The following is a 26,906-nucleotide window of genomic DNA, read 5'->3' on the forward strand; positions in this document are numbered from 1 at the left end:
CGCTTGTATATTTACATATATATCCATATCTTAAATTTAAAATGTAATCATTTTAGTATTTAACAGCCATAACCCTTACTAGTAAGATATCAGCATTTATTATATTATTATATCATTTATGGGTTTTGTTATTGTTTCACAGAAACACCTGTCAATAAAGAAGAGATTCCAAATTTCAAGTGACTAAACCATGTAACTGATGTATATTATGGAAATACTTGGAAGAAAATGATGTTTCCCAACTTTACAAGGCCGATAATATGAGAACTATTGATTTTCTTGTATTTATTAGAGTTTCTTACAAGCCATTTTCTGAATACACCATTTCCTATGCGTTATTTTATACGATTATAAGTAATGGAAGTTTCATTATCAGAAGTATTGATAACAACGTTTTCACTATTTCAATATGTTCATGTTAAGCTTAGTGTTAATCGAAAACTGCATATAATCACTCTCCATTGCTACTACGATAGTAATACGATGTGTGCTGAATATATTGTATATTAACAAAGACATGTAACAGCCTATATATACAACGAAGAAACAAAAAATAGAAACATATAAGTTTCTCTAATACCGTGTTGCATCAACAGAACATATTATTGTATAATATCATATGTGGGTATTCACCTCTTTGTTCAGGACTTAATACGGTGTGAAGTGGCCACCCTACTTTCACTTTCTTGTTTTTTACTGTTCTGTGTCAGTTAATGCCACGATGTGTTATACTTCCTTGTAAACTCATTGCCATCCGATTCACACAGAGATTACAGTAACTACTGTTAATCTGCAAAAGTTTTGTACCACAGTAAAAAATATATGATAAATCGGTAGCATGTTCTGTTAGAATTACAGTAAAAACTGAGGATATTTGTAATCTCATCGAATCTCAACAACTCGCTTTGTTGGGATTACACATATCTTCAGTTCTTTCTGTAATTCTAATAGAACATGCAGCTGATTTATAACACGATCCAGTTTTTACTGTGGTTCATATATCATATTTAGTAACTGTGTTCTCTGTGTGTATCAGGTGTCATTGGACATCGTATTGTGTGGAAAGATAACATATATAATTGTGGTCTATAATTTCATCGCAATATGTTTTTTCTATGATACACCAACATTAGTGTAATATAATATGATTTATTTCTAATTTAATTTCCTGCAACATATTTAAGAGCCTGGACAAAGGAGACGTGGAACCCTATTAACCTCACATTTTGAGCGATTTTGTTTTCATGCTGCGTAATTTATGCCTCATAAGACTAACTACCAGAGCATCATCAACTTAATGTTGTACTTTTGTTTTATAAACAAAGAATAGTATATTCCGCAAGAGACGGTTTGCGGATTGAATAATGTTACTATGTTGGAATAAGCAACAGGAACCGTTAAGGCTAAAATGGTATGGTAATTAAACTGCCTACCTCTGCCTATACTGCAATCACTGCCTAGCATAGTGCATTGTTAATAGGTAGTGTGAACTAAGTTTTTTAAGACATGCGTGGAATTTCACTACAGTGATTTCTTCGATAAAGCTGATTATATTAGATACTCTTCCTGTGTAGACATAGCTATTTGTACTCACATAGCTTACTGTGTGAGATATTCTTCCTGTGTAGACATTGGCATTATTACTCCCATAGCTTACTAAGCAAGATATTCTTGCTGTGTAGACATTGCTATTTGTACTCACATAGCTTGCTATGCAAGATATTCTTCCTGTGAAGACATTGTTATTTGTACTCACATATTTTACTATGCAAGATACTCTTCCTTTGTAGACATTGCCATTTGTACTCACATAGCTTACTGTGTGAGATATTCTTCCTGTGAAGACATTGCTATTTGTACTCACATAGCTTACTGTGCAAGATATTCTTCCTGTGTTGACATTGTTATCTGTAGTCACAAAGCTTACTGTATCAGGTATTCTTCCTGTGAAGACATTGCTATTTTTACTCACATAGCTTTCTATGCAAGATATTATTCCTGCGTAGACATTGCTAGTTGTACTCACATATTTTACTATGCAAGATATTCTTCCTGTGTTACAGTGTTATTTGTACTCACATAGATTACTATGTCAGATATTCTTCCTGTGTTGACATTGTCATCTGTACTCACATAGCTTACTATGCAATCTTTGCATAATGGAGAACAAGATTTTGTGAAGTTTAACCAAACAGAAAAGTATTAAAGTGTTCATATCTTTCAGTCTATTCTTTATTTTCGTTTAAAACTATCTACTTCAGAATCTAGTCTATAAAAAAAGACAGAAATAAAAAAAGTTAGCAGTATACAATTAGTCATGATATGTATGGCGTAAAATAGTTATGTGATTGACTTATGGATGATATTCATGGAACTCTTCTCATATTAGTTAAGGTTCAGTGCTTCATTCATTTAATGGCATGTAAGAGAACCTGTTAAACTCACTACGGTAATAATGTCGTCCAAAATGAAAACTTACTTACTTATCCTAAGCCAAACTAAACGCTGCGTTTGTTTTGTTAGTGTCAATACCATTAAAAATGATATACAATGCTTTTGGGAGACTTAAATCACTTTGTCGGCATTGTTTTGGCTAGCCTATGCTATAAAACAGCTCAAAATGGTTTAGTAAAGAAGTAATATATACAGAAAGTTATTGAAAAATAATAAATATGCGTCAACTTTCCAATTAACAACCTGATATAATGAATGATATCTAGCGCTACTGTCATGTTTTGAGTTTGCGAAACTATTTACATTGGTCTCGGTGATCTTAGAATAATTTATATTTGAGTTATTTATGAATGTGAGATAATCAATAATGTCAAAAATATTCCACATACCTTAGCTGAAATCCAAATCAAAAGACCATCTTCCTTACTATAAATATGGTGGCTTGATATATTCCAAGAAGCAGGAAGTAAAATTCATTTAAACGTGAGCACTTAAAAATGATTAAGATAATTTAGAAGTTTTTAAAACTCAGAAGTTTCTTTAATAACTTTTTGAAATATTACTCAATACCAACACACCCTGTCCAACTTGGATGGTTGCCACTAAAATCATTCAAATCTGATTTCTTAAAATATCTCAATTTACTCCATGTCTTTTTCACAAAGCGAGAAGGTTACCTTGAGGAAAGGTTACGATAATCACCATTTTACACCCTTAAAACTACCGTTTGTAAACAAAAATAAAGAAAGCGCTAGAATTGAAGAAAAAATGCAACCGCCTAAAGTTTTATGTAATACGCTTAATATTATGATTATTAAAATCATTCCCTCTGACATCCAAGAAGATCCTAGCTACACCCAGTTGTTCTAGTTCCCAGCATGATAGATGTGTTCTGCGTAGGTTGCTTGATCGGTATTCGCGGCTCCCATGGGAACATACGTTGTTGGAATCGGTATCTCATACGAACTGTCGCCGATTAGTTTCTCAAATTTCTGTTAAGGGATAATGCGTGTATTTTTGTTACAGAATGAATTTCCGTGTTTCCGTCACTCAGTGAATTGCTTTAACGTCTGCCCAAACTAATCATCACGTTTCACTCCATAATTAATATAAAAACAAGAGAAAGAACAAGGAGAATGATGCTATTCGAGTACAGCCTAGTGACCAGTTAAAACATGTTTTCTATATATGTTGAACAATAAAGAAACACACACCATGAATCTATTAAAGGGCTGTCCATATTATGAGCCTATCATCTCGCATCTCTGCAACATCTTTATAGATTGTATCGTTGTAATGGAAATCAACAAACGGCGGTTGTGGTGACGTCACACATGTTTACATAAGCTTAACTATCTTGTAACAAGGCGGTTTATTTACAAACAATAACTATCTGTATGGAAACAAGGCGGTTTATTTACAAACAATAACTGGTTGTGTGGAAACAAGGCGGTTTATTTACCAACAATAACTAGCTTTGTGGAAACAAGACGGCTCATTTACTAACAATGACTAGCTGTGTGGAAACAAGGCGGTTTTTGTACCAACAGTAACTAGCTTTGTGGAAACAAGGCGGTTTATATACTAACAATGACTAGCTGTGTGGGAAAATGGTGGTTTATTTACTAACAATGACTAGCTGTGTGGGAAAATGACAATTTATTATTAACAATGACTAGCTGTGTGGGAACAAGGCAGTTTATTTACAAAACAATAACTAGCTGTGTTGGAACAAGGCGGTTTATTTACAAACAATAACTAGCTGTGTGGAAACAAGGTGTTTTTTTTTTTCAAGAGCAGAGTCCATTGGTCACAAGTACTCAACATTTTTAATGGTACAACATTACATTATTCAAAGACGTAAAGGGAGAAGAAGATTGGTTGAATGCTACCACCAACAAATATTGTCAAATCATGCTTCCAAATAGACGCTCATTATAGACGTTACGACACGTTGGAAAGACCAGTAAAGAGAAAAACAGTACTTACAGCTACGAACGTTTCCCTCAAATGATGAATGGAAGGTCGAAGAGAACAGTTATGGTTCCAGCAATCGAACAAGATCTCATCTCTACAAATATTCCAAAACAAAATGCGATTAGTGCTGAGCAGATTTTTTTCTTAAATAACGTCAGCCAAGATACAGCCTGGCCATCAAAAACCGAGCATTGTTTGTTAAGCCACAATCATAAAATGTTGTGTTGAGAAGCGCAGTATTTAACATGAATAGGGGACCATAAATACTTTTACTTTTATAACCATTGTCTGCCAAGAATTTCCACGAGACTGTATGGGGATGTTCTTGACACAAAGCAACACTTTACCATCAATGCATTTGATTCCCTGTGAGGTACCGTGTATAACGGGTATCAGAGATGTAAATTGTTAGTTTGAGCTTCATTTATTTATCATTCTCAAATGTGCAAGGTATTGACGATTTGGTATAATTAAGGACACACAAATGACAGTACTTATTTTGCTATACAGCTCTTTGTTTTGGAGACACTTTAAAAAAAATACAAGAAAGTTACGAAATTCAATCATAAAAAGAAACCAGTGAATGAAATCAGTTTTCTGAGTTTGGTTGACACCATGAAACATCGACCAAGAATTGTTCAAAATAAGACTGCAAACTATGTCTGGGTGTTTACTAAATAAATTCTATAGAGTCTAAGAAAATAGCAAGGTCTCTGCATTTAATCCTTCCTTGAACTACTTCAATATTTATATTAATGCCATTGAAACAGACATTGAAAAAATTCATTGTTTCTTGAACCATACTGGATTATATTGTTACCCGATTTCAGTATGATTATCAAATAGCACCAAACGGTGTACGGACATTGTGGATAAGACAAAAAGTAAATTAATACGATACTAACTTTATCTGCATGTACCTCTCTGGCCAAGGTACTGATGGCGCTGCAACGTTGTCAATCGATTCCACTTCCATGTCGACCGGAAACGGTGGTGTTCCTAACAGCAGTTATGAACATTGATAACATTCATCTTAAAATATAATGCAAATTCAAGTCATGTAGATTGATGATATCAGAAGACTCATTATACATAAGTTACCAAGTACGCAACACAACAATTTTATAAATGTATACCTCCCTGAAAGAAAGGTATCATAGTTTTATTGCAATTTTCAGATATTTAAAGACCACACAAGTTAACGCAACAATAAAAGTAATATGCACATACTATGAATCATCTTAGATCTACATTAGTTTCGCTAAGACAATGTAATGGTTCGATATACCAATCAATAGACTCCTCCCGGACACGTACAGTGGAAGTAGGTTACTGATTGTCCATTAGTATACCAGCACACATAATCACTATCGGGACACATACAGTGGAAGTAGGCTACTGAGTGTACATTAGTATATATACCAGCACACACAATCACTATCGGAACACATACAGTGGAAGTAGGTTACTGATTGTCCATTAGTATACCAGCACACATAATCACTATCGGGACACATACAGTGGAAGTAGGCTACTGAGTGTACATTAGTATATATACCAGCACACACAATCACTATCAGGACACATACAGTGGAAGTAGGCTACTGAGTGTACATTAGTATATATACCAGCACACACAATCACTATCAGGACACATACAGTGGAAGTAGGCTACTGAGTGTGCATTAGTATATATACCAGCACACACAATTACTATCGGAACACATACAGTGGAAGTAGGCTACTGAGTGTACATTAGTATATATACCAGCACACACAATCACTATCAGGACACATACAGTGGAAGTAGGCTACTGAGTGTACATTAGTATATATACCAGCACACACAATCACTATCAGGACACATACAGTGGAAGTAGGCTACTGAGTGTGCATTAGTATATATACCAGCACACACAATCACTATCGGAACACATACAGTGGAAGTAGGCTACTGAGTGTACATTAGTATATATACCAGCACACACAATCACTATCGGAACACATACAGTGGAAGTAGGCTACTGAGTGTACATTAGTATATATACCAGCACACACAATCACTATCAGGACACATACAGTGGAAGTAGGCTACTGAGTGTACATTAGTATATATACCAGCACACACAATCACTATCAGGACACATACAGTGGAAGTAGGCTACTGAGTGTGCATTAGTATATATACCAGCACACACAATCACTATCGGAACACATACAGTGGAAGTAGGCTACTGAGTGTACATTAGTATATATACCAGCACACACAATCACTATCGGGACACATACAGTGGAAGTAGGCTACTGAGTGTACATTAGTATATATACCAGCACACACAATCACTATCGGAACACATACAGTGGAAGTAGGCTACTGAGTGTACATTAGTATATATACCAGCACACACAATCACTATTAGGACACATACAGTGGAAGTAGGCTACTGAGTGTACATTAGTATATATACCAGCACACACAATCACTATCAGGACACATACAGTGGAAGTAGGCTACTGAGTGTACATTAGTATATATACCAGCACACACAATCACTATCAGGACACATACAGTGGAAGTAGGCTACTGAGTGTGCATTAGTATATATACCAGCACACACAATCACTATCGACGTTAAACACTTATCTATGAGTATTTAGGCAATCATATATGACTGCCAATAAACCAATGAGCACAGAAATACGTATCGATGGTATGATATTTGATGGATAGTTTACCAGCTGACATAATCTCCCATATTACTACTGCTGTAGACCACACGTCACTGGATTCTGTATATTCATTCAATAGTAACAGTTCTGGTGGAAACTGGTTCAAACTCACCAAGCGTATCTATTGTCAAAGAGAAATATGTTTCACGAATATATAACTTGAGTTAAGCATGAATAAGATTTTTTTATGAACTACGATTCATGAAATGATAGAGTTATTAAATTTCAAATAAGATACTTTCTTACACTCTTAATTTATTGATTTTCCTGACGTGATGATAAAACTATTTGTTTCCCAAGAGAAATATTCAACAATAGCCAGACATAAATCACTTTCTCAGAGATTAAGGAAGCTTGGAAAAATAATAATGTTTACTTACTGATCTTAAAATTAAGAAAAAAGTAAATTCAATGAGCAAATGAAGTAATAACTATTCGTCAGATGGGTGATGTGGGAGATATATTGACGGTGATGAGATATGTGGAGAATATGGGAGGGAAAACGTATGAGAACAGAGTAAATCATTGGTTTGTCCACCTGTTCCTTTTTAAGAATGGCTAGCTTCCGTGCATCGCTAGAGAGACAGAAATCGTACAATTTGACATGTCCTTCTTTTGTCAGTAAAACCTTCTTAGAAGACAATCCAGGATGAAGAAACTGTGGATTTATTACAACAAAAAAACGGTTAATTTATTATTTGGAAAAGAATTGCAATAAACAAATAATTTCACGATGAAACCATCAATCTAGATGAATACGGTTAAAAGTAAGTTGTGGTTATAATTGTAAAATTTATCTTCTCCAAAACACATTTGAAAAGAGCTAAGTAATAATGTTGGCTGTAACGAGACTTGTACCAGAGATATAAGGATTACAAGTTATTCGCTAAAGCAGAGCTATCCTGCCATTTGCTGTTTCCAAAACCCAATATAATCAATTGCCTCCAAGATTCTAAACCAGTCATTTAAACTTCATTCATAGAGATTCTCTGTTTTACAACAATGATCTCCGTAAAGGTCAAGAAAGGATTAGAAAACAAAAGTACGTTAAGCTTATATACATATGAAACAGAAAATTGGCCGGAACATCCGAATTGCAAACAAAATGTGTGTGGTCACTTACCCCGAAGGTTTTAAGAATGTCCATTCCTTCTAAGATACCTGAGATATGTTTGATGACGTCAGTAACTGACATTGAACTGCAGCAATAATAATCCCCCTTTTCTTTAGTGTCACGTGACAACACGCTATGCAGATTTTCGCCAGCGAAATGTGTAGTTATCAGCCAAAGTCTATCTAAAAAAATGATGGATTATATCAAAATTACATAAGGATATATATAGAACAGCAATGTCCTGTCAAGATAAGCGTAATTTGATATCAATGACTGAAAATTAATCATTCCTTTGTTATAAATGTAAAATAAATGTAAGAAAAATTAAAGTAAGTAACAAAATTGTATCACATGACTTTTAACATTACATCCAGTTTGAGAACTTGAGTTCAGTCAGTTTTATTTACATCCAGTTGTCCTTATTCCTTGTAATCGTATACTGTGCTGTAGTCCGATATGATGCTGTGGGAAGCTTGCATTTCAATACATGTCATGATATGATAGATTTGTCTCTTATGTAATTCTTGCAATTCTTTCGTGCTTTTTTTTCTTCATCACTTGATAGCGTGTGTACGAAATATCAGAGATATCGAAAGGATTGAAAGAGTCAACAACTCACTGTTTTGGATAGATATAGCCTCGATCTTTGCTAGATGGTTCGATGCTGGTAATTCGAGACATTTTCTGATGTAAGCCTCCCAATGAATTTCTTTCTTTCTAATGAGCTTTTCTGAAAATATAACGCAACAAGTCATCAATTCAATACGGCGTGCCTTCATACTGCTCAAAATGTTGACTGAAGCACCATTTAATAATACAATCGGGAAACTAGATCCAAAAGGAATAAATCCTTCTTTACTGCACACAACAAATTGAAGTATTCTCTTAGATCAGATTCCGGCCATAATTTGAAGATATTCACTTAATATATCACTAACCTGTTAGGGTTGTTATTACAACACACTTATTGGTCTCATTAGCAAGATTTATAGATCCCATCCATCTTTTGTAGATTTTTCCTATCTTTATTTTCTTGATGATGGAAATTTCATTCTCACTCAACAAACGGGGGTCTTTCCCTGCAATCACATCTGCTGTAGAATAATAATCTGTGGAAAAGTTGAGAAACGTACATTACGGCCAATGAGCATATATCGTAGTCATTTTCTATTGTAAGTCATCGTTGAATGTTGGCTGTTGATGACCGACAATTCCCATTGGCTAATTAGTGATTGAACAGTCGACATAGTTTAATTACATGTCAACTATGTTAATCTTCTTCTATGTATTGTCTTTTCTTCCATCTTCTTTTCAAACATCATAACCCACAGATAAAACTTTATTAAATACGACTAGTCTGTATACGATAAACAGCTGCTATCTTTCAATAATTAATTTACTTTCAAACTATTACCATTTGGAGTAAACTTACTCGGTTCACTTCCCCCAGAATTGTGCGAGTTTTGTGAGTTTTCTTCGTCATCAGGTATCTTTGGTAATGCTTTCCTGTTACAGAAATAAATGGCGTTGCATCATGTTGGCAAAGTTCATCAACATAATAGCCATGTAGTAAATTATTAAAAGGAAATACTTTAATTTCAAATATCTGTCGTTTGAAAAAAAAAAATTCTGGAAGTAATTTAAGGGTAATGAAATAAATTGAATAATGGGATATATTTCTGAAAGACATAAAACATTTTATATTAACCCCCACTATGCATTCCATTATAAACACGAACCAACCAATCCCTAACTCCACAATCTGTTCTGGTTTAATTGTGTAGTAAATAATCTCACAAACATGACTATGTACTTTTTGCGTCCGATTAATTTTTCATCTCGACCACAGCAATAACAAAGAATGGGACACGCTTGTGTTTGTTTTAAGTTTTTAGTGGCTCGATCTCTGCGAAAAGGGCAACATTTTGAAAAACCAGTGAAGCATCGTAATTGTCCGATTACATATTGCACACTAGTTAAACAACGTGATTGTGGGATTACATACTACACAAAAATAAACATCGTGATTGTGGTAATAAATATATATAAAAAAATCATTAAACATCATGATTGTGGGATAAATACTACACAATAGTTTAACAACGTGATTGTGGGATTATATACTACACACTACTTAAACATCATGATTTTTGGGTTACATGGCAACAGAGTAGTGAACATGACAACAAATCGAGAATTCCTTACGTTCCTTCTGTCAGAATACTTTTTCGATTAACTGTACAATAAAGAGAATTTTTTTCAAGAAAATTTTATATAAACCTTATTGGTTTCCATAAAATGTAGGGATATTGCATTTTCAGAAAACCAATTTAAATTGTAACAGAAAATGTAATAAATATATAATATTATTATGTTATACATTTTATAATCAAACTAACGTGAACTTAGATCACTGAAGGAGTAATGTTTTGTGTTTTGAGTGTTGTATTTGTAATAATAGTATTGTATTTAAATGTTCATTGTGAAATGAAATATGAAACAAAGCATTTCAAAGCAAGGTTAATGAGAACATGTGTCATATAAAAGGGATCTTAGAGCAAAACTTGAAATTGTACATTAGATCCAGAAATTTATTTTAAATAAAACCTTACTTGATTGATCGGTATCTGAGGCTCCTTTATCAAGAACATTCATTTGATGACTTGACATTGATGAGGTGACATTTGGAATTCCAATCCGAAAGGAAAAGAGAATGAAGAGGAAGCGAGAGTGATAATTTCTGCCTTGCTCTATATATCACTGTAAGTCATATTGCTTGCTAGGGCTACTGGTATAAGTTAAGTAGTAACGGGATGGGATGAGGTGGCTGGAGGGCCACTGGTAGAAGTTAAGAAGAGGCGGGATGGGATGAGGTGGCGGGAGGGCTACTGGATAAAGGTGAGTAGTGACGGGATGGGATGAGGTGGCTGGAGGGCTGCTGGTAGAAGTTGAGAAGAGGCGGGATGGATTGAGGTGGCTGGAGGGCTACTGGTAGAAGTTAAGTAGTGACGGGATGGGATGAGGTGGCGGGAGGTCTACTGGTAGAAGTTGAGAAGAGGCGGGATGGGATGAGGTAGCGGGAGGTCTTCTGGTAGAAGTTGAGAAGAGGCAGGATGGGATAAGGTGACTGGAGGGCTACTGGTAGAAGTTAAGTAGTGAAGGGATGGGACGAGGTAGCTGAAGGGCTACTAATAAAAGTTAAGAAGAGGCGGGATGGAATGATGTGGCTGGAGGGCTACTGGTAGAAGTAGTGTTTATGCCAAAGTTTGACATTTTAATAAACTCACCCTCGCCGGTTTTGTGTTACTGTAAAACATAGAAAGAAATAATGCATTTGTGAGTATATATCTTGAAAATGGATCAATCAAATATACATGATAAAGTAATATACATGATAAAGTAAAATCCATAAATACACTAATGTTGGTAAGTACTATTAAACTATTGAGATAATAAAAGCAGTAGTAAATTGTGCATCAGGAGATATATCATCTTTCCTTTAAAAGTTTGATCTAGTTTGTAGTAAAATGTTTGAAGTTTAAATAATACGTGCACCCAGACCTTCGTCCTACCTCTTCCTATCTCCGAAGGTTTATTGTTTACCCATTCTCATTTGATCCACTGTTTAACATTTGAAATGTCTCCCTGGTCATATCACAACATTTTATTATATGCTTACATTACGTTGTAGTACAGAGAACAGTCTAAAAAGGAATTTTAATGCCTACAGATCAGACATGAATTTTAACTTTTCTAATAGGCATGTGGACAATTTGTGTGGCTATACCTCGATAATGTGTTCTATACGTAGTTCTATGATGTTTTTTGCTAACGTATTTGATAAACGAAACAGCGTTATAGTCTATATCATATAAATTGCTGTCATTGTTTCATAAATTTGAAAGTTCAATATTGTGTACAATACTAATACCTACATCTGAATTTTCTGACTGTGAAACAAGCACAAACTAACAGACAACTGGAAATGGACCCGACAACACCAGCCACAATCATCCATTTGTTGTTCCCTAAGGATGTAAAACGAGTAAAGATATGTTTTTGTGGAAACTCCTGAGGACGATATTGGGTCTATGACTACATAATTTGAATGGTATTGGTTTTGATCTACCTATACCCAGCAGCTTCTTTTTTACATTATTGCTTCTATATACTAGCATTTGATCAATATATGTATAAATACACTTATTCAGTAAGGAAGCATTAGGCTATGTCTACTGATGTTATTATCGTGTGTTCATGTATACTAATTACAACGAGGCTAACATTCAAGTACGATCTATCATGAAAGGTATTCCCCTCGTTGGCGAAAAGAAACCGCAACCTATTGAATGACATATTAACCGCAAGCCTTGTATGCAACACAGAAACTATTAAGTACCAAAACTATAAGTTACATATAACTGAACAAAAGAATTAACAATAATAGAATTGAACACAACTGAACAAAAATTATATAGAGCGGAAGAAAAATATTGCAGATGGAATATTGGATGTTGATATGAATATAAACATATACTGACTTGTGTTCTTAATGAATTATGTTCCTCAAGAAGTTATATTTTAGTTTAACGTTCAAATCACTGACGACACAATGTTATATTGGATGTAGTTTAAACATGAACACAAATTTGAAGACAGTTAGCTTTTTGAATAGTAAAACAGGGAATTGCAGTCAGCGAGATGTTATTTTGGTCATTTCAATGCAAAACAAAATATTCTTAGATAATGCGTACCTTGCAATGCATATTGCGTATTCATTACAGTACATCAATTATAAATTCATCAAATTAGCCTCCTTTATAAAAATAAATTGGTCAGATCGTGAAACAAACTATTGAATACTTCTAATTAAGAACATTATCTTGTTCAACTTGGTGATATCACGACCTTTGTTATATATATGCATGTCGAAAAATAGTGATTAAAATATGTTGAAAGTTGATTAATTGGGCTTCACCAGCCGTGTAGAATCGACCGCATGTAATATATATATATATATATATATATATATATATATATATATACATCCCTATTGACCACACAAGAAACATAGGGATCGCGTGACGATAATTGTAGCGCAGCAGGTAAACTGGCATTTCTTTGAGGTACATTTGATGCTTGTTCTATCTTCATGGTTCCATGTTTTGTTTTATTTGACGAATACACCCAATCACAGAATGTCGAAGTACCTTTAGACGATATGAACTTGTCTATTGTGTAGTAAACCTCTTAAAAATATAAGATAAACATGAACTGAAAGTTTTTTAGGAAATCTTAATTGAACATTTTGTTAATTGAAAGATTTGAGAGATTTAAATGGAAGCAATGGTTACAGTGAGATTTTGACGAAGAGACTCGGTTCATGATTATGTCGAATACCGGAAAGTACGCCATGTTGAAATTACTGTCGAAGTTAGCAAACTAGATGGGTCGGTTACAGCTTACTATGTCGAACGGTACACGGATTTATTCCATCGCACTATTCGTCGTGAGCAATTAAATGTCGAAGTTCACATATTGTAGAGGTCGGAGTTAACAAACTATGTCTAACACCACGCAACGTTGGTCTCGGAATGACTTTCTTTTAAGCAATGCTTTGAAGTACTAATTGATTCCTCAATAGAAAACTTTATCAAAGTTAATTTGACGAAGTTGCAAGAACGGCGTGTTATTTTAGATTTTAATATTTCATTCTGAAAGGGAGACAGAAAAGTGTCTAAGTGATCGTAAACTACACGCGGTACCCTGATTGACCTTGTATTGACCTGAACGGCTGAAATACATCTATGTCTCGTTAGAAGAGGGAATTTTGTAACAATCTCTAACTGGTCGAACCTCCGTTCTGCATATTGAGCTTATAATACACCAGTGCTGTTTTCTTTCTTTTTCCTTTCATAATCACGTATGTTAGTTAATAGGGGGCGCTATATAGTTCCATTAGCTTCATAAGGCAACGTAATCTAAGTAGCTATTAACAAAACTGTAAACATAACAGCGTTCATGGATCTTATCAAAACTGAACCTGCGTAAAGAAAGGATAATTTTAAATATGTTTTTTGCTAGAAGACTAGGAAAGAAGTTATATTCTAACATTTTTATAGATTTAAGTTCGCAATTTAGTAGTTACGTACAACGTTACATATGTTACACCAGTTATCATGTACATGATACTGGCATTGTAATCTAGGCTAATTTAGGGTTACAGAGCTAACATGATCAAGATATATTGTCGATACTTATTGCAAAGCTATGATCTTGAAAGAAGGTCTGGTGTTGGGTAAGACGGCCTTGGGAAGATGTGTAAATGTATAGTCTATGTTTCATTACTTTAGTACTGAAAACACGTTCAGAAGAACACGAAGAAGGTAACGGGCGAACACTAGTAGATCGCTTATAAATTGTAAATAACTATAAATATGCAAATAAGCTTTACTAGCATGGTATGGTCGCAATATAAACTATGTACGTTATAGAAGTATAACGGGTCAGGAAAATGCCGTGTTTAATGCAGTTGAACGGTAGAGACAGGTAAAGTTAATATTGTTCCCTAACTTGTGACTATCGTTTAGATGGGACCTGCATTAGCTATCTAATGAACGAGGACGGAAAACATATAAAAACACAATAAATAGTACAAGTATATATATATATATATATTTATATATATATAAAATATCTAGAAACTGCGTACCTATAACCGGGGATAACAAATGAGTTTCATTTGATATTCGATACAAACGCAGAAATAGGTTGAGTGGGTTTACGCTTTGGGTTTGGGTCAAACTTACGTTTTCGCAGGGAGAAAAGTAACGCAAACGTGAGACCACAGCCTACAGCTATAGAAATTGTTACTCCAACGGTGATGATATACATTGTTAATGTGAAATTGGGATGATTATCTGTATAGGAAATAGAAAAATAAAATGGATTATTTTAAAAACATCAGTGAATGAGGTACTATATCATATGATACTTTATGTATAATTCAGAAGCGAATTCGTCATAGACATTAGGGCACTTGGTGCTCTCAACATGTAGTCAAATAATCCGAAATTTATATTAGATATATATAATTTTGATTTATGCTTTCGTCACATCCATTGTTAGTGAGAAAAAAAAATGAACGAAATGAACAACTCTGTTTACCCGTTGTTACAGGCACTGCATCTGTCACTAAGGGAAAAGAGAGAGACGATCGTTTTCTAAAATTACTTGGTTTTCAGTTTTAATTTTAATTTATTGAATAGTCAGACTGATGATATGTGCTAGCTTTAAGTTCTTTATTAGAAATCGGAAATAACAATGAATTAATATCTAGCAAATAATTAGAACCACGTTGTACTTTCCCTACATTAAATAATAAATATCATATTTTGTATATGATTTATTTATGCTACACTTAATATGGACTCGTTGACATTCCTTGTATCAATATCAGTGAAATATTATTCTTCTCATTAGAATATTATAAGAAGTCATTTACATAAGCAAAAACGGGTTATTGATACTAATGGCAACACCTGTTGAAGACTTTCGAAGACTTACACCAATGCGTTGTTACACAGTTATCCATATTTCAACTCTTTTACACTATCTCTAAAGATGATTACTGATTATGGAAACAAAATGTTTTATTGCAACAAGTATACAAGAAAATAAATCTCTTGAAGTATTTCTCACAATTATGTTTTCTACCATCTTCACTAAAACCTGAGTGTCCTTTCCAATACACGATGAACACATACTTATCAAAATACATTGTGGATCGTTATTACAGGGAATATTAATTACATTTTTATTGAAAAACAATTTACCATGTGGAAATCCCTGATTATTATCTTTGTCTGCAGAGAAGGTCAAAAATATCAATGACAAATGAGTGTCGCTTCCAGTATACGATGAACACATAATTCATAATATACAATGTATTATTATCAAATGGAATCGCATTAGTTTTGTTATTGAAAATGAATTTCTCTCTGATTATTATCATTGTCTGCAGAGAATGAACACATTTTGCTTTGTTTTTCTATAAGAGGGGTAATTTTCTAATTCAGCTTGTAATTAAATATGATAAGTTCATAGTCACTTACAGAAGCAATGTAATCTACTCACCGTCTATTTCACATATGAGTGTAAATTTGGCCAACACTTTCTCTCCCTGTTGACATCGAATAGAGGATTCATTCTCATCGTCACAGGGTTTCACAGTTAACGAAGCATTCGTCTCATGGCAGCTATTTACGCTTTCTCCAACACGTTCCCCCAAGTAAATCGCTCCGTGAGCAATGTTAGTCTCAGAATTGAACCATTCCACATTATTTTCTGTATAAACCGGGCAAACAAGGCAGACATGATCACACGACCTGGCATTACATACGGAGGTCGGAAAAGACTGACTGTAAACTAGTTCGTCACAAATGCAAGTAGCTTGTTCTTGGTCGTCTGCAAACGAAACGTATAGCGCAATTTCATTTTAGATAATGTTATACTATCATTTATTTTCTATCAGATTTTAATGCACCGAATTTACTTACCGCAGAAAACAAACGACAGGCTGAGAAGAGCAAATAGTATTGACCTTAATCGTGTCATGACGTTCACTGTATTGCAAGCACTATGTACACGACGGAAACGTTTATAGGATACAATGCTCATGTAACGATGTAAAAGTGAAATCAGCTTATTAATAGGGTAATATTATAACCGTAAAACACAACGGAAACGTAATCTTTCACTTACTATTTAAATTACTAACATCCCCAGCGTTTGATGTACTGATTTATTTCAGTCCATGATTTCCTTGTCATTGTTCGACTGAAGTATTTCTTTTATTTCTTTTGGCAAAATCACTTACAGGAAGATAACATGGAATAAACTTAATTGAATGGTATTGGTATCGTTTTACGCTCATACTGAAATATGACGGATAATCTCACCTGACTCAGGGGTGAGAACAATCCAAGGGTTTTCATTGTAAACATTGCGTGTAGTGTTGTTACCGAATGTAACCTTTGTTTAAAATATTGAAGAAGACAAATTTGGATATTTTGTCAACCTTCATGAAAAAATATCTCATTTCTTTCCTACGTAAAGAAGTAGCGCCCAAGCACGGACGGAACACGAGACAACATACTTTCAATTTCTGTTTCCGATTGTGTTGGGCGAGTACTGTACCCGATACAAGATGACGTATGATAACTAATGCAACATACTTTCACTATACATCATATGTAAACAAATGGTGGACTAGGCGTTGCTATATCGACAGACAGTTAACGTATTAATTAAGTGGACTCGGTGTGTTATTGGTAAGTAAAACATGACAACAGTAAGATGACGACATGTCAGGACTTATTTTGAGACAACGTTTATATATATATATATATATAGCCTATATATATATACATGTCAGCACTTATTTTGAGACAACGTTTATATATATATATATATATATATATATATATATATATATATATATATATATATGAAAATCGTAATGAGGTGGAAAATCAAGAACAGTGAAAAAACTTTCAGCTTCCACCGGGATTCGAACCACGGGCCTTCCGCTCTGTACGCGGACACCCTAACCACTAGGCTACGGACGCTGATTGTATGTCCAGAGGTTCGGAACCGGTAAGGAAGGTCGTAATTCCACTGTATATATATATATTTATGTATATATATATATATATATATATATATATATATATATATATATATATATATATATATATATATATATATATATATACACATATATGTATATATATATATATATATATATATATATATATATATATATATATATATATATATATATACATATATTATATATATGATTGAAAATCGTAATGAGTTGGAAAATGAGAGAACAGTGAAAAAACTTCCAGCCTAATTTTATTTCAATGTGTTATATTTTAATATCAAGAATGTATCTACTAGTGTAAGGGCTAAGATAAGGATGACAGTAATCAATCAATGAAAGGTAATGCAATGTTTGTTACGCAATACAATAATTATTTACAATTCGTTAGCTAACAACACCTTTTCCAATAGTTTAAAACGTCCAATTTACAATGAGAGTACAATTTTCCCGTTTCACTTTTAACGAGGGGTTACATTGCTCCCCCATTGTTACACGTTTAGCACATGCATTTGACAAAGCAACAAAGAACATAATTGAACTGCCTTCGTATGTATTATTGGTTTGCCCTTACTTGTAGTATCTGTATAACTGTATTAGCATGAATATGGCTTTGGTCCTTCTTCCACGCAATGAAGCAATGACTGCTGGTTAGGATGATGTTCATGTGTGACAAACATGCATCTTCCAGAGTGAATTTTGTTAAGATATTTTCAATGCAAACTATATTAGAGGTTTCACTGACTAATTCAATCTTCAGTTCTTTTGATGACGGTAACATTAAGAGATTGTAATATTTTTGGTGATGACGTTGACATTGACTATGGAAATAACGAGAAAGAAGGCAATAAAGATGATGTTAAACACGAGGGTTATGAACACGTAGACGATTATAATGGTGATGATATTTCTTCCTTCTTTTTCCTCCTTCGGACAACTATCACTGTGATCAGATTGAATTTTAAAATGGGGATCACTTCATCAATTTTCCCAAATGTTTTCGACCATGGTAACTAGTTTTGCAATGACATGTTGAAGGCTAAGATAAATAATTAACTCACCCCCAAACTTATGTTACTTTGCTCCTTCGATATTCCGCAATTCGCAGTGTCCGCTCGAAGTTCGGGTCCAAACAAAGATGGCGGCGCCTAACGATATCTTCACGTGTGTACAGTAAAACGTGGCTCACGTAATGGAGCCTCCATTCAGACTGACACTAAATCCAGGCCCGTCCTTCGTAGTAACTCACTGCTCTTCCTAACTGATAAATGTTGATGATGATGATGTGGGCAAGTCCATTATGCAAAAGGGTGATGATCACTACAGACATAATGTACTAAAAACGTACTAAAAAAATCGTTTCACAGTGACTATCAAACCAGATTCACAAATTGAGTATTATCACGTGCTGGTATGGTCTTATCATGTGCTGGTATGGTCTTTCGCAACAATTTCATATTGACCTAACAAACAAATCTTATCTGCGTACTGTTAACTCGAACCTGGTCATCCCTTAATGAAGTGTAGATATGGAAGACGGACATCAGAGAAAGTTATTATTTTTAACGACCTTGTAATATTTGGACGATATTCTGAACAAGTGTTATGTAAATAAGTTTTACTGATTATTTTATATCACCTTATTACTGGACATAAAATATATCTCACATCCAGTACTGGGTTATCCATATTACCACGTGATGTTTTTGGTTTCGAATGTCACAAAGCAATGCTCTCACAGTCGTTCAGTTCACGTCATGTTACATAGCTTATGATTTCACATCTTGTCGGTATAATTCGTGCAATATTTTAAAGATATTTATAAGTTTTTTTTGTAGCAATACGCAAAATATCACATTTTTGTATTCCTTGCCGAAGGCCAAAGGAATATATGCGATGATGATGGCGTGTGTATGTGACGCTTACTCGATATCTCAATAATTGAGACTTCGATTAAATTCATAACTAACATGTGGGTAACCCATATTTGGTAGAAAAACCTATTTGTTTTTGTAAAAGTAAAAGGTCATTCCAGGTCATCAGAGGTCAAAATGTTATAATCTTTTAAACTGCTTGTAGGCAAGATATCTTAGGAAGGGTGACTAGGAGGAAAAACAATGACTCTTGAAGTAATATCTTGTTGATGTACCGACTTAGCATGTGGATTGCCCTTGGTAATAATAAAAGTCTCTGTGGAATTCCATACGGGTCAAATTTCAAAATTGGTAGTTTTATGAAAACCCATTCTACGGTACCTATAATATGGATCATACTGTCATCACGTAGATATTTTAACACTATCATCATGATGCACAAGTCTATATCATTCCATCGTCCGCAGTAGGCATCCATAAAAAATGTAAAAAAAAAATTAATGTAGGAACAAAACCGACGAAATCTAAGCTGACAAGCTGACAAAGCATATATCTTCCACTTGCACTTGGTGTTGAGAGAAAATCTCTGCAATAAAAATCATGGCAGCGATAACAGCAAATTTGTCTCAAACTCCTTCAATTGTGGTATATTTTGCAAATAATGATCGATAACATGCAGAAAAAAAAATACCTCAAGTAATAATTTAGGAGATGTTTGGCCACCTTAAGTGTTTTGGTATTCTGACACGAACACTTTCTCTTCACGTGTTTGTATTAACGAACCTAATGGGAGTGTTAGCTCAGTAGTTAACGCCGGTGCCTTCCAATCACAAGGTCTCCAGTTCGAGTCACTCCAAGATTAATGTAAGTCGTCCAGTTACAGAGTTGTTGACAATTGACAATTCATAATCATGGACGTTAAATATGAATCTAAAAGACTGACTTCGGTCAACTTGCGGCTTTGATAAGCCAATGAGGCTTCTTCGCGAGTTCCTGCTCTCAGGAGGATCCAAAATACATACATACATACATACATATTATGCTACCGTTGTTAGTGTATGACATAGTGAAGCCTTACCAACTCGACAGTTCCATGCTTTGTCGTCAAAAATGTTTTACATAAATGACAGTTAATCGTGTACTTCGAGCTGGATTTTTTGCATATCAACTCTAAAGAGGTTTTGTGCCATTAAGTAATGAATTTCAAAATCACAAAACTTGGAATAAAGTGTTTACACATTGTTACAGTTCTGTTTGTAATAATCATGTAATGGTCTTATATTTTAACTTCAGATGGGGATGTCCACATCTTTACTGTAAGCAGTCTACTTGGACCGCTGGTACTATACTTTATTGTGTATGGGGGTTGTCTGCGCATAACCAAGCCGCCATGATATCGATGTTTAATAAACATTTTTCATTGGTTTATAAATGCTCCTTGATGTTTGTGCACAACCTCTGCAAATGAAAATGCCGGAAAAAAAAACATGCATATAGCGAACCATTTTACACATTTACTTCCCATTGAGCTAGGATAGCTTTATCTGCTTGTAAAGATAGCCTTGCTAATATCGAGGTTTGACTAGCCCACGAGTCACTCGCCAAACTGTCGAGCGAAGTGCATTTCCTATTTGCCAACGCTTAAATTCGCCAACGCTAATGGCGAGTTGGCGACCGCGCTGAATTCCACGTTGCTGAGCTCCTCTAGCTCTCTCTGACCAGTGTTCTTGTCATACGCACGAAGGTTTTGATATGTCCGGTGCGGTCCTACTAAAACCCGCCTGAACACGCCTGGTGCAAACGCAGTCGGCGTAACATAATTGTCATATTGTTTTTGATAAAGGTCAAAGCTCAGTTTGGGTCAATACAGCTCAAACTGTTAATACCCTACAAACATCATATATCCAAAACTCTCACTTTGAAACCAAAGCAATTACAAAATATCTGCAATGAGCAAATAATCACTAAGTCTTGTATTACGTTCGAGTCTCCCTTTAAACCGGATCATTGGCGGCAGAGTGCTCTTGTATCAGTTATTTTCATTTTAATGTGCACACATCAAAGAAGAACATTAGGGCGGCGGTCCCCATGGCTCAATACATTCATAGTCACGAACGGTACCATATTTTCATACTATTTAATGAATTTGATATTACATACTGAAATGCAAGGTCTTTGTTTAAATACACCGATCATCAAGGACATGGTAGCTGCGATCGATTTATCTTAACCACAATTTCTAGTTAATTGTGGTATTCGAAATCCGGGTTGACCAATGATGTTAATTTGTAGTCCTTCAAGGCGGAAGCATTAAATATTAAGACACAGTGCAATCAATGCACATTGTTTTGAAGATTTATCTCAGTTGTAATTCCACTGATTGTGTAGATGAGGCACTACGATTAAGTGTAGATGACTAAACACAATTACAGCTGCACATACACATGTTAAAAGCATTTCAATAGTATGATGCGTTCAGTACCCTCTCTACAGAGGATAACGAAGGTTCTCACACCAGCCTTAGATCGTTTCGTGTGAATGTATTGTTCCATTCAATATGTGTGAGATACGGTGCTTTAACCTAAATATCTGAGCATTTTTCACTTTCACAGGGCGCGTGTTTATCCTCGACGATTGATAAGTCTTCTTAAAGGATGATAAGGTGTTAAGTAAAATATTCATGTTCTTAAAAATTTAGAAGCAAACACAAGTGCTGGTAGGATTGACACAAATAAACTCTACTTAAACCATGACACGGAGGGGGTTTGTTTCATTACCGTGCATAAAATGTTTTATCTAATACTTAATCCTAACCAATTCTCACGAACTTGTATTGAACGTTGCGATTCTTTTGGCCTTAATTTGTGGTATATTTACTATATAATGCTACGTTATACAGCGTGAACAAAAAGGTATCTTCTTTGACATCTAAGTAAATATTCGACATTATATCTTAAGTAAACCTTTTACCAGGACACCATCACCTTCCAGAGTAATCTCCCTGTATTAGTCGAGGGTTAAGCCAGTCAAAACAGATTACATTCTATCAACTATATCTCCAGTTGGAGCAAAATATTGAGATTAGGTTATCAAGTTGCATTCTGAAATATATTTCGTTTCAATAAAATTGTCAAATTGTATGTTAACAATTACCTGCTAAATATTTTGGAACGTTAGTCAGATTTTGCCTCAAATGTGGCTGTACAACCCAGTGAAATTGGGTTATGTGCGAACCGTTAGTAATTTTCGGAGCCCTCGGGCTTTTCAACCCCTATAAATTTAGTCTACAGTCAATGTTGCACTTTGAAGTGTAAAGACACATGAGTTTAATATAATTATTGCACATTGCAAGATTAATTCCATGCCCATCTCTGCTGCAGACCATCGATGTTTTCTGACAACAACTTCGCTTACAGGAAACAGTGTCATTGTTGGTAAAAAAATGATCTACTGACAACGTTATCATAAAGAACGAAAGAGGAACGTGTTTTTAACTGTCAATTGACTCTTGTTATGGAATTGCGCCCTCTATTATTGTCCTGGTAAGCGTCACCGTTAATGTTACACGAAGCATATTATAATAAAGTCACACGATGTTAGTATTTAGCAGGCTGTCTGATCATCCTTGCACAGAGAAAGAAAGAATGTTTTAACTCCCAGTCGACTATTTTATTGGACTTGCGCCCTCTATTTTCACTCTGTTTTTTCTGTTACCAGTAACGTTACACTAAGTATAGTGAGTGTAATTAACACACATGATGTTAGCATTCAGCAGGTTAATTGACCTTGTATTGACCTGAACGGCTGAAATACATCTATGTCTCGTTAGAAGAGGGAACGTTGTAACAATCTCATATGGAAAGGTGGCGATCATTTGATCCGTGCATAGTCGACCTCGGGCCTTAAGTGTGTGTTTTATACCTTCCAAAACGACCGTATCGCGATCTTTTGAACAAAATCAATGTACCGATATCATTTACTGATATCGGCTAAAACAAATTACAGTAGTTTAAACATTTCTCTTTCATAATCTTTTAACGAATCATCATTAATCTGAACTTTACTGTATGTCGTTTTCCGATTAAAAAAGTTTAAATTTTTAGTCCAGTCGGATTTATGTGCTTGCATATTCGTTTATTTTACAAGGACGCTAACTTCAAACTACTCGAATTCTCAGACCGTTTTATCAAACTGCATGGCTAAACTTGCGCAACTAACTTCAAATTCTGTTCTTTCATATTATATAAGCCTATTTCTGATTGGTTAATGTTCACTGTATGTCTTTTTTCCATCGAATGAAAGTTTCCGTTAGAAATTTTTCTTCGAAAACCTCATTATAACGCCTCATTATTTATTCATGAGCTACGTCACGAATCAGCTTGTGTATCAACAACATTCTCACTGATGCTTCGTCCGACAACCGTATTGTGATTTCTGAGGTGAATTTCGAAATTTGTTAAGTAATATGCAATGAAATAAGATGACGACATTGCAATAAACATAAATTAACAAGCTGAGAATCCTATTTCATAGTTTCCTTTGAAATAGGATGAATATAGTGATATAAATTGCCCACGTAAACGTTTGTAGCGAACGTACAGGCCTACCGTGCTTTATGTATTAATGCATATGGTTTCGTACAGTTAGGTTAACACTCGTATGTACGTAGGCTAAAGCTATCGCTAGGACTATCACTGGTTGTTTGTTTGGATGATACCACTGTAAGTGGGTAACTCTTTATTTTGCTTTTACAACCAATTGATTTGTAACAAATGTTATTTTCTCAAGTTCGATTAAAAGGTGTGCAGACAAATAAATGTATAAACACAACGTCATGTCTCAGTGTTCGTTTACATTCACTGCTATAATTATTTTAGCATCAATTCATTTAGAAACAAATACAATCCCCTTGCCGGTAATGGAACAGTCCGCCTGTCAATATGCATATTCATACCGGTGACTCATAACATCGGCGGATTTTAGTCTGTGTGGCTTTGTAGAGCAAATGCTCTTTTATAGCCTAAACTTTTCCATATGCTAACTGGTCGAACCTCTGTTCTGCATATTGAGCTTATAATACACCAATGCTGTTTTCTTTCTTTCTCCTTTCACAAACGTATTTTCGTTAAGAGGGGTGCTATATAGTTTCATTAGCTTCATAAGGCAACGTAATCTAAGTAGCTATAAACATATCTGTAAACATAACAGCGTTCGTGGATCTTATCAAAACTGAACCTGCGTAAAGAAAGAGACCTTTGAATCTGTGTTTTGCTAGAAGACTAGGGAAGAAGCTATATTGTAAACATATTTAAAGATTTTAGTTCACAATTTAGTAGTTACGTCCACCTTTATATATGTGTTTTCTCATTTTGGATGGCGTAGTTTCACTTTATTGTCAATACAGCTAACTTTACAACTCTACTGGGATCTTAGAATACGTTGTGGATTTCAAGGATTGCATACCACACACACACAAATACAATTAATTAAGGAAACGATGTCATCATAAATAAACCTCCGTTTCAAGCAAGGAGTAAATTAACTCACATTCATGAAAGTGTTGATATGTAGCCTACATTCTGCATTCAGAAACACAGAATTCATCTCCCAATAATTCACTAATAGTATTGCTTTCTTGTTATGTTAAGATCGGAGCAATTTCTATTTATGTTTCTGTTTGGTGTTACCATTAATGTTACACTAAGCATAGTATAGTTGACTCTAATGATGTTAGCATTGAGCGGGCTGTCTGATAATGCTAGCATAGAGAAATAATGCTTTAGTTCTCAGTTGACTATTTAAATGGACTTGCACCCTCCACAATCATTTTTTTTTATGTTACCGGTAACGTTACACTAAGCATAGTGTAAATAACTCACATGATATTAGCATTCAGCAGGCTGATTGACCTTGTATTGACCTGAACGGCTGAAATACATCAATGCCTCGTTAGAAGAGGGAATTTTGTAACAATCTCTAACTGGTCGAACCTCTGTTCTGTATATTGAGCTTATAATACACCAGTGCTGTTTTCTTTCTTTTTCCTTTCATAATCACGTATGTTAGTTAAGAGGGGGCGCTATATAGTTTCATTAGCATCAGAGGCAACGTAATCTAAGTAGCTATAAACATATCTGTAAACATAACAGCGTTCACTCGATCTTATCAAAACTGAACCTGCGTAAAGAAATAAGAAATTTGAATCTGTGTTTTGCTAGAAGACTAGAAAAGTAATTATTTTCTAACATTTTTATACATTTTAGTTCACAATTTAGTAGTTACGTCCACCTTTACATATGTGTTTTCTCTTTTTGGATGGCGCAGTTTCACTTTATTGTCAATACAGCTAACTTAACAAGAAACGACGTCATCATAAATAAACTTTCGTTTTAGGCAAGGAGTAAATTAACTCACATTCATGAAAGTTTGATATGTAGCCTACATTAACTATAATAACTGAAATAACTATAAATATATTAGCATGGTATGGTCGCAATATGAACTATGTATGTAATAGAAGTAACGGGTCAGGAAAATGCCGTGTATAATGCAGTGTAACGGTAGAGACAGGTACAGTTAATATCGTTCCCTAACTTGTGACTATCGTTTAGATGGGACCTGCATTAGCTATCTAATGAACGAGGACGGAAAGCATCTTATAACACAATAAATAATACATGTCCGTATTTGACATGTAACTAGAATGAAAAGAAGAAGAATATTAACTAACATGATACAGAGAAACATGGTTACTGCTTACTCTGTTCAACTAACCATGTATCGAGATGTGATATACAAATATATACTATCAACTAGCGCCATCTCATATACAAAGTAACAATAGGAATACAAGATAACTTGACATGATGTAAAGAAGGGTTGTCTGGCGAGTGTAAGGAATTTTAAAACCTGGTCACTACACATTAGTCTTTGTACACAATATTCACTACCATTAAAAATCGGAGCCGAAGGACAGATCACAGTACAGATACAGAAGTTGGTCTTACTCTAATCTTATCAGAACCGTATATGCAAAAAGACTTCTCGACCTCTTTCTTAAGATCATGTTTGGTATTATGTTCGCCTTCTT

At 34.6% G+C, this 26,906-nt stretch overlaps 1 protein-coding gene across 8 annotated transcripts; it reads right to left on the reverse strand.

Moving 5' to 3' along the window:
* Positions 1 to 2,214: 2,214 nt before the first annotated feature.
* LOC139977525 (ALK tyrosine kinase receptor-like) lies at positions 2,215 to 17,155 on the reverse strand. 8 transcript variants are annotated; one of them, XM_071986896.1, is made up of 18 exons: positions 16,834 to 17,155; positions 16,412 to 16,621; positions 16,111 to 16,140; positions 15,443 to 15,469; positions 15,085 to 15,195; positions 12,211 to 12,303; positions 11,563 to 11,581; positions 10,888 to 10,937; positions 10,481 to 10,511; positions 9,708 to 9,781; positions 9,214 to 9,384; positions 8,895 to 9,005; positions 8,285 to 8,457; positions 7,700 to 7,819; positions 7,168 to 7,282; positions 5,337 to 5,430; positions 4,444 to 4,525; positions 2,215 to 3,446 (listed from the first exon to the last, which is right to left on the reverse strand). In XM_071986896.1, exons 1-18 carry the CDS (start codon positions 16,952 to 16,954, stop codon positions 3,321 to 3,323), a joined length of 1,758 nt encoding a protein of 585 aa, XP_071842997.1. In that variant the 5' UTR covers positions 16,955 to 17,155; the 3' UTR covers positions 2,215 to 3,320. The 8 variants fall into 8 exon arrangements, with proteins under 8 accessions (XP_071842997.1, XP_071842992.1, XP_071842994.1 ...); XM_071986891.1 differs by having other exon boundaries at positions 16,412 to 16,741; XM_071986893.1 differs by lacking the exon at positions 16,111 to 16,140 and having other exon boundaries at positions 16,412 to 16,741.
* Positions 17,156 to 26,906: the final 9,751 nt, after the last annotated feature.

The sequence above is a fragment of the Apostichopus japonicus genome, chromosome 12, assembly GCF_037975245.1.
Source record: "Apostichopus japonicus isolate 1M-3 chromosome 12, ASM3797524v1, whole genome shotgun sequence".
NCBI classification, from domain to species: domain Eukaryota; kingdom Metazoa; phylum Echinodermata; class Holothuroidea; order Aspidochirotida; family Stichopodidae; genus Apostichopus; species Apostichopus japonicus.

Excerpts from the sequence above, each read along its gene's own strand:
- LOC139977525 (XM_071986891.1), bottom strand. The coding sequence starts at position 16,954 with ATGAGCATTGTATCCTATAAACGTTTCCGTCGTGTACATAGTGCTTGC. Across the intron at positions 8,458-8,894 it reads GGCTATATCTATCCAAAACA|ATAGACTTTGGCTGATAACT; the intron begins GTGAGTTGTTGA and ends TCATTTTTTTAG. Across the intron at positions 4,526-5,336 it reads GAGAGGTACATGCAGATAAA|AGATGAGATCTTGTTCGATT; the intron begins GTTAGTATCGTA and ends GAATATTTGTAG.